Source organism: Acanthisitta chloris, unplaced genomic scaffold, assembly GCF_000695815.1.
Source record: "Acanthisitta chloris isolate BGI_N310 unplaced genomic scaffold, ASM69581v1 scaffold8881, whole genome shotgun sequence".
In the NCBI taxonomy this organism is placed as follows: domain Eukaryota; kingdom Metazoa; phylum Chordata; class Aves; order Passeriformes; family Acanthisittidae; genus Acanthisitta; species Acanthisitta chloris.
In genome coordinates, this window is record NW_008655450.1 from 1 (window position 1) to 9,369 (window position 9,369).

General features: G+C 47.6%; 1 protein-coding gene across 1 annotated transcript; it reads left to right on the forward strand.

The window, feature by feature from the left end:
- Positions 1-531: 531 nt before the first annotated feature.
- On the forward strand, positions 532-7,844 carry LOC103810974 (rab9 effector protein with kelch motifs-like; the record flags this gene model as incomplete). Its single annotated transcript, XM_009083907.1, has 11 exons — positions 532-708; positions 970-1,075; positions 2,145-2,376; positions 3,354-3,377; positions 4,154-4,276; positions 4,819-5,006; positions 5,762-5,961; positions 6,280-6,371; positions 6,698-6,752; positions 7,387-7,484; positions 7,630-7,844. Coding segments are annotated over 11 exons (1,510 nt in total), but the record flags the coding sequence as incomplete, so codon positions are not given.
- Positions 7,845-9,369: the final 1,525 nt, after the last annotated feature.

The window sequence follows — 9,369 nt, forward strand, 5'->3', positions numbered from 1 at the left end:
CCCACCGGTTATTTTCTTCATCGCATCCTTGAATGGTTTCCTCTTTACATGGCACAAACCCCTTCTCCTCCTGGAGAAGAGGAGGCTCAAGGGAGACCTTATCACCCTCTACAACTTCCTGAAAGGAGGTTGTAGTCAGGTGGGGATTGGTCTCTTTTCCCAGGCAACTAGAAGTAGGACAAGAGGGCACAGACTCAAGCTCTGCCAGAGGAGGTTTAGGTTGGATATTAGAAGAGATTTTTAATTTTAATGGAGAAAGTAGTCAGGCATTGGAATGTGCTGCGCAGGGAGGTGGTGGATTCACCATCCCTGGAGGTGGAGACTGGATGTGGCACTTAGTGCCATGGTCTAGTAACGATGGTAGGGTTGGACTTGATGATCTTTGAGGTCTCTTCCAACCTGGCTGATTCTACGATTCTTTTCACCCTTCCCTGGCATAAACATGTTTTCAGGCCTTTTGATATATTTTTTTGACCTTCCATTTTACTCCTTGATGGTTATGTCTGTTCTTTTTCATCCCTCCCCTTGCAGCCAGTCCAGTAAAATGAGTTTCCAGGCTTGGCTCCCCCTGCCGTTGCCAAAGCAACTGGTGGTGTTCGGACTGGGAGACTGGAGCTGCTACTCCCCAGACACGAGCATCGCAGTGGACATGCTGGTGTCCCCTGGCATTGCACCACAGCGGGTCGGCACGTTGGAGCCCACCCGAAGGTAGGGCAGGAGTTGGTGCTGCTGGGGTGTCAGGGGGGCATCCTGGAAAAGCTTTCTGATCTTTGGTGCTGCTTGTCCCAGAGCTGCTCAGGCCTGATGGTCCTCCACCATGGTCTTTCTAGTGAGGCTTTCAGCTTCCTTTTGGCTACTTTCACGGCTGGGTCTCTTTGGGCTTTGGGCTGTTACCAGCTAGTGTGAGAGCAGGAATTTTGCCCTGGTTGGTGTCACTTGTGGGCTGAGAACCCACGGTTCTTTGTACAGGTCTCTGGTGTGGGAAGATGACTGGAGAACGGATGTTTTCATGGCCTCATTGAAAGAAATGGGCAAAGGCAACCCTGTGAGGCTTGTCCTGACGGTCAATGGGCAGGTAAAACCATTGACATCCTCCTCTCCTCCTGCCTGGAGTCCCAAATGTTGTTACTTCTGAGCTACAGAACTTCTTCTCCCATCCTCTCCTTTTCCTTATCTTTGCTACTCCAAGGTAGAGCTGACAAATGTGGATCTGTTAACACACGTCTGTGCTGAGCCCAAATTCTCTGTGATGGTCCAGACCTATCCTCTAAACAGAGCCTTGCCTGAACACCTCGTGTGTTGCAGGAGATGGACATCGGAGAGCAGTTCACTTCCACTCTCTCCTGAGTATTTGGTACATATAGTTGTTTTACCTTGTGCTGAAGCCCTTGGATTTAGCATCTTGCAGTGCCTGGCTTTCCTTTTCCTTATTTATTCTGTTGGTGTGGGTGATGAAAAGCAGGCTATTCCATTGCAAGGTATCTGTCCCTTGCAAGACACATTTTTGCTTACCCTTTATGGGTGGAGGCCAGCACACTTGGTATATCCTTTTATTCTGTCACTGTTTCTGCCATAGCTGCTTCGAGGTGTCTCCAGCAGTACACCTGCCCATCCCTTCCTTGTCCCAGAGACCACCCAGTCACCAGTGCTCCCAGCAACTGATAGGCACCTGGGCCAGGACCTGGAGGGTTCTACTGTGGTATGTGTATCCTGGAGCCTTCCTCTTGTTATTTTGCCCTCTCCTTAGTATCTTTTCCCCAACAGTCATTCAGTTGCTGTCTAGAAGGAACATATGCTGCCTCTGTTTTAGTGAAGAACTGTCTAAGCAAGTTTTGAAGTGATTGATCACCCTGTTTACTCCTGGCACAGACAGCCTTTTGCCCTTCCAGTTGCCTTGTTCTTGGTGTGCCCAGTAGGCAGCAGTCTGAAAGTGGACCACTGGGCATGCAGCAGCAGATAGCTGCATTGCTCAGCATCTGTTTGTCAGCTGGCACTGTTGGCATGCTGGCCCTTAAGACTTGGTGGGAACACAAACCTGAAAATAGTCACCACATGAAAGTAAATTCCTGGTCCAGTAAGAGGCAACTCACAGTAGCCTCAGGTGTTTTTCTTCAGGGCTGATTTGACTGGGACTCTTGTTACAGGTTAAGAGCTCAGATGTGGCTACCAGAGCATTCAGGCCTGGGAGGAAGGACATCCACTCACCACTGAGGACCCTAGTGGTACCCTGTGCCCTGAAGCCACCATCTGGCAAGGTGGAATCCAGTGAGGTCTGGAGGAAGAGTCCTGTCCAAGGACCACTAAGAGTCCATTCCAAGAAGCCCAGGAAGGTTTTATTTGAACCCACAGCATCCGAGAGGGATCTCGATGAAGAAGGTAACTTGATAGTGTCCAGTTTTATTTTACCACTCTTGTCTGAATTATCTGTCAATGCTACTGGGCTGCAACTGCCCAGTCCATTTCTCTATGTACTCCAAGGCTTGTCTGTCTTGGCTTGCAAATACTGAGAACACTCTTTATTCCTGGATCAACTACTTGATGCATTATTGCCTGTTGGGAAAAGGCTAGAAATAGAACATGGGATATTCTTAGTGCCAACACTTTGTACCATGACATAATCTGCTCATCTTTTCCTACAAGTAAAAGGATTTTATAAATGAAGGTAAATGGCTAGCCTTGTTTCACAAAAGAGTAAATTGAGGCACAAGAAAGTTATCTACTGTGATGTTCTGTAATCTCTCCATTAATCTCTTTGTTCCCTGCTAACAGCATCCATAGAAGACATTAGTTATTATTACAGTATAGAGAATATGAAAAGGAATATATATATACAATTAGTATAAATGTACTGACTTTTCACTAGTGAGAAAGTAACTGCCAAGGGATTTGGAAACAAAACCTTAGGCTTCTGGAATGTGAATTCCAAGTCAGCTCCAGGGTGTGACCCAGTTTATGTGTACAAGTTTGACAGTAACTCAGTGGCCCCCATGTGAAGTGGGGCTTGGCTTGCATCTCACAAAGGCAAATATAGCTCCATCATAAAGTTGCTTCCACTGAAGACAATGTGAGAAGGGGAGAAAAGAGTTTCCATCTGAGGGATTAAATGCAATGGTGACAGTATAATGGCAGTCAAAGGAAGTATGCCCTACTCTTACCTGTCTTCTGCCTTTCTTCCAATGAGACTTTCTTTGTGATTCTTGGTCTCGCACCTTGTTTGCTGCAGTGAGGTAGCTTTGTGCTAGGGGTTGGAGAAAGGAAGGTTAAAGGGCTCTAAAACCATGGAGCCGAGCATTTTCTATGGTACATCTGCTGGCTGCTTTCTTTATGGGGCCATCTCTGTGTTCCTTCTGCAGATCTGGCGGTGAAGGAGTTGCAAGGTGAGGATTTGGTTCCTAGACCCTGATTTGTCATCACTTGGTGATGCTATTCCTTCCCTTTAATGTCAAAGGCCTCTCATGCTTCATCCTGTATCCCTGGTGATCAAGAATAACAAGTAGGTTGTGTATGTATACTGTCCCTCTTCATGCAATTGCTGTCAGCTGGAAGCATCTGCTTCCAGTACTGTTGGTCTCTCCAGTATGCTTCTGTAGCCCCTCTGAATCTCAGGCACACCTCTGGGTGCATAGACCTTTGGTAAGATGTGAAAAAGGCTTTGATTAAAAAGTATTTTTTTAGCTAGCTCAGCAGGGGCCTAGGAGAGGAAAGAAGGAGAAAGAGAGCAGCATGAGGAATATCTCCTGAAGCAGCTCCAGGCTTCTGATTGTTCTGTCTTAGGCACTAACGAGCTGTCCCAGTGTAGCCCTCCCTCACAAGGAGTAACATGGGGATAGCACAACTGGGATATCACTTCTGGGGTTGGGTAATCAGTGGAGGTCATCCAAGCCTGCCTGAAGTGGCAGCCTGTATGCATCCTACATCCAGCTACTCTTTGCTTGGGACATCTCTCCTAGTACTGCAATTGTTCCCCTGAGCCAACCGAAAATGTTCTTTGTGGAGCTTTGTCTTTTGCCACCATAGAAGAAAGCGACCAGGGGCCCTTGCCTTCCAATTTCTCCCTGCTGAGCATTTAGCTGTCTTGTTCTCCCCAGCAGGGCAGGGAGCTGAGGGTGTCCCATCTGACTCTGCTCACAGCCTTGTGCTCTCCCCTCCTCAGGCAGTCCCAGCCCTCGGTGGTGCCATGCCATGTGCCTCAGTGACCTGGGGACAGCTGTTCTGATCGGAGGAGAAGGTGTTGACCAGCAGTCCTGCAAGGATGTGTTTTGGAAGCTGGAAACTGGTGGGGACTTTAGAGCTGTCAAAGGCAATGGGGGCAGTGGGACTCGAGAACAACTCATGCAGATAGGAGAGGGTACTTGGGGGCCTGTGCATATGGAGGGGATGGCAAAAGTGTCTCATCTCCTAGCAAGGTCACCAGGCTGAGCTAACAGCATAGAGTGCCATGTGAGGCTCTCAGATTGTATGTGAGAGCTCTCTAGGAGCTAAGTTATAAGTTCTGAAAAAGTGTTGGGGGAATTCTAAGGGGTAAAAGCAACAGTGCAGTTTGCAGTCTGTGTGTGATGACTGGTGAAGTGTGAGATAAAATTCCAGGGCCTTGCATCTTTCTGCACCTCACTGATCCTCTCTTTCACCTTGCTATTCCCCTTCATTACTTACACAGAAACAATTCTGTATGAATCCCCAATAGCCCTGAATCAAAGGAGAGGAGGAGATGAAGGGAGTAAGGTTTTTAGTGAAGATTTTATGACATATTCTTTATATGTGGAGAAATCAAGAGCACCTTTGAACTCCTGCACCATCTGTCTGGTATTGCTCCTGCAGACAATGATTTATGGCTTCCAGTGGATTTCCAGCTACAAAAGACCATGCCATCATGCTTGCATGGTCACACAGCTACCTACGACCCTGACACCAAACGTATCTATATCCTTGGGGGCATAAGGGTGGACAAAGACTACAGCAGCATTTACATTCTGGACACAGTCACCTGGAAATGGCTCCTCGTGGCTGTGAGTACTGCACCTCTTCCAAGACAAAAGCACAGGAGGGGAGGCAGGTGCTGTCTGAGTGTGGCAATTGATGCACTCATGTCCTTATTCCAGTTATCTTGGTCCACTGTTGCTGCAGATTGTCTGAGATGCTTAGTTGGGTTTGACAGATATAAGGCAGATATGTTGAAAAGCCACAGGCTTGACAGAAACCAAGAGCTGTGCCTACAATGAATGAAACAAGGTGAAAAAATGGTTGCTGCAGAGGGCTGTATCTGACCAAGCTTATGGGTGGGAGGTACTGTACAAGCAGCAGAGGGAAATGGCCTTTCATTTTATATGGTGCCATTGAGAGCCGCACCACAGATGCTGAGGCAAAGAGCTGGTCTTCTCAAATCAGGGACTGCTCTGAGCACAGCAGAACTCTGAGCTCTTCAGTTGCTTGTCATGTCCTTGCAGAGGGCCCTGTCAGCAAGGGATTATCTTTCTCTTTCCTGGCTAAGGCACAAGATGGCTTGTACAGAGTAAGCCTGGATGAGACCTTTCTGTTTCTTGACATCTGAGGAAGGTGGTGTGGAAGGTTGACTTCCTTCTTAGAGCATTCTGGTGGTGCAGGATATGCAAAGAATGTAGTCTGCCTGCGGCAAAGATCTGGCTGAGGAGCCAATAAAGTGAAAATCAATCCTTGTCAAACTCACTGCATGATGTGGCCCCTTTCCTATGGATCATGCAACAAATAATGAACTTGTAACAAACATATGTCGAACTTTTTCCAGTCTAAAGGGAAGATTCCATTGCTCACCTACCACAGTGCAACGATCTACCGCAAAGAGCTCTTTGTTTTCGGAGGAACTTTCCCCAAAAAGGCATCACTAGACGTTGGACCGTGCAGCAATGTGCTCTATGTCTTCAATCCAGAGCATGAAATTTGGTATCAGCCCGTCTCAGAAGGGGAGAAGCCTCTGCCTAGGCTTGGGTGAGGGTGCTCTAATTTCAGCCCTCCAAAATACAGCAGGAAACCTCTGCTCACCTTCCCTACCAGTGTAATCTCCTTAATATTAGGTGACTGTTCTCTACTGTTTATTTCTTAAGATAGGGCTGTATTTTGAGCAGGGAGACTCTCAGTACCTCCTATAATGAATCTTGATAGGATTCTGTCCTTGGGCTGCAGTGGCTGTGGGTAGAGGCAGGTGTAGACTGAAGCTATCATAGCCCAATAGAAGAAGCCAAGGCTAAAATGGAAGCTTTGCGAACTTGCTGAAGATTTTTATTCACTTGCTTCCTCTCTGCCCAGGCATTCTGCTACTCTACTGAAAAACAAGCTGCTGTTTTTTGGGGGTCGGACGACTTCTCTCTACCTCAGTGACATGCATATTCTGGATCTGGGTAAGAAAGTTTGTGCCAATTGGCTGCCTTGGGAAGGTCTGTTCTAAGATAGGGACTGAGAAATGAGGCATGCTTGATGGGATGGTAACATTAACATTATAAAAATGCCTAACTACGCAATGGAGATGAAAAACTATGGGATAACACTCCCACACACACCTTTCTTACATAATATGGGAGGGAATGGAGAAAAACACAAGTGCTGTTTTGGAAGAAGCTGGGTAATAGAGAAGGCAGGTTGATGATGTGACAGAGTATGGAAGTTTTTGTCAAGTTATAAGGCTGAGCTTTTTGCACATTTCACCTGTCTTTTCCCTGGCTATCAGGTTTCATGGAGTACACACCAGTCCCCTTCCTCGCAGGACAGCCTTCTGCACGTTGGTAAGATCCTACTGCAGACCCAGGAGCTACCTTCTTCCTCTGTCCTTTCTCTTTGTGAAGCCAAGTTTAAACAGTGCTTGTGATCAGACCCAGTTGTGTATCTCTGTCCCACTAGTCAAAATACAGTGGATGTCCCCTCTACTGTGGGACCAGGAATTCCTGTGCTATCCTTGTTGGTGCCTGTATGGTGTGCTGTGTACAGACCTCTTAGTCTCCCTGGAAATCTGCTTTTCAGGCTAGAGGTACTGTGCTTCACAGAGGAAGAAACTCTTGTGCCAGGACTATGCTGCTCCTAAAGGGACACAATTGCCCACTAGAACAACGACCTAAATCAGGGCAAATCCCAACTAGCCTGCTATCTCACCTCATAGAGCAAAACACAGGAGTTTTGGTAACTCCTTCTGAGATAATGAGGTGTTCTTCAGACCTAATCATGGCCTGACCTGCAGAGGCAAACAAACAGCTCTTTAGTGTTACTCGGCAAGTCATGGCAGAAGGGAAGTAGAAGGTAACTTTGTTTCTGCAGCTTAAGCTCCCAGCCTCCTGATCAGTCTGCCCATTCCTGCCCACTGCTGACTGAGGCAACCTCAGCAGGTTTTGCTGTAGTCACCTTTTGGCTTTGCTTTGGTTGCAGTTTTCATGCGGCTCTGGCTGTGTCAGACCAGAAAGTTCTGATCAGTGGAGGCTGCAATGCCAAGGGAGCCCTGCATGATGCTTTTGTCTTCCACCTAGGTGAGTGACTCTCCTGCCCTGTTTCCATAGCTGAAGGTGACTGTGGGGCTGCGGTGGTGTTTCTGAAACCCTAGTCTGGTCCATTTGTTTCATCCCTTGCACTAGGAATGAGCTTGTCAGTATTGATAGCCCTTTTCTACTTCAGATACTCTTTCATGGAGCACGGTGATCCACCACGACCTCTGCTCTGTGCCCCGAGCTGGCCACACATTGCTTGACCTGACTCCTGCCTACCTGATGGATGTGGACAAGGAGAACAAAGAGGAGCATAACCTGCATACAGTGTTGTTGTTTGGGGGCTCCAACTGTGCTGGGACCTTTTACAACAGCACAGTCAAGATCCAGCTGGACCTGGGATAATGCACAATGCTCAGAATGAGCCTGAACAGCAAAGGCTCTTCACCAGCTGAAATACAGACATGGATGGCAATAAATTAGTTCAAGCAATGTGGCAGTCCAAGTATCTGTGTATAGGTGAATGCTAGCTTGGCATAAGAGATCGCGGTGGGTTTGTGAAGTCTTTCTGAAGGCTGTGGGTATTGTTCTCTTAGGGTAGCTGATAGACAGCATCAGACTGGCAGAAATTCCCTCCCACATGCCTGGCTTGGTACCTGGGCTCGGGTGCCAAAACATTCAGTGGGATCTGAGCTAAGCCTGCACAGGTACGCAGACACAAGGTTCTGTTTCCTTTTCCCCTACAGGTTTTTAGGCTGGAATTCCCAGGGTACTTTCAGGTGTGAAGGTGACTCAGGTGCTTGGTTTCATTTGGGATGAGTAGAATGGAATTTATTCCTGCCACTTGTAAAGTTCTCACAGTGAAAGTACAGGCATGATTCTGTTTTGGAGGGAATCTGGGATGGGATTCCCTTAGGCAACAGTCTGCACCTTAAGCCTAGGAAAACACCCACCTGAGGATGGGAAAAGGAAGAGAACATAATTTTCAGTGTATGGTAGAGGGCTGGTTGTGCCTTGCTGACTGGCACAATCACCTAACTTAGTTCAGGACAGATCATTATTATAAATTCTGTGCAGCCGCTGCTACATAAGGAAGAGGTAAAAGTCCTCTGTCCCAAGTAGTGACTCCCTTGTTATTGCAAGGGGTGGCAGAGTTGAAGACTGTTGGCTCTTTCAAGACCCACGGATTCCAACAAGGGTTAGGATTAAGCTGTTTTACATCAGAGACTAGCACTTACTGTTTATATCCATGTCACTGATGACTATGCCATAGCACTGAGGCAGCTCCAAGGACAAGCACACTGGTTCCCTGATGCTCTTTGTGTAGGTGGTAGAAAGAAGGAGCCCCTGTGAGGAGTCCAGAACTGGCTCAACAGCTCAGAGTTGTTTGTGGCCATATTCCCCAACCCAAAGCCATACAGAAGGAACAGCCTCTCAGCCTGTATCCCGTTTTGTGCCACAGCTTCACACATGTGCCCCTGCAGCCCTTGGACATCCATGGCGGGGTTTGGGCGTGCTTTAACCCCAGCCAGAAACAAAGCACCCCACAGCAGCTTGCTGAGGAAGAGAGCCTGAGAAGTTAGAAAACTCACAGATCAAGATAAAAGGCAATTTAATAGGGAAATCAAAAGCCACATGCAAGCAAAGGTGGCAACTGCAACATCACAACTGCTTTTGTTGCACTGATGCCACACCCGTGTTGCCTCCTTCCACCACACCACCTTCGATGCCAGCTGACTTGGCTGGTCCTCTGTGCTGGTTTGAGCTGGAGTAGAGTTAACTTTCTTCACAGTGGCTAGTATGAGGCTATGTTTGGGTGCTGTGCTGAACACAGAGTTGATAATGCAGAGATGTTTTTGTTATTGCTGAGCAGAGTTTACACAGAGTCAAGGCCTTTACTGGGTTCCGTACTGCCATGCTGACAAGGAAG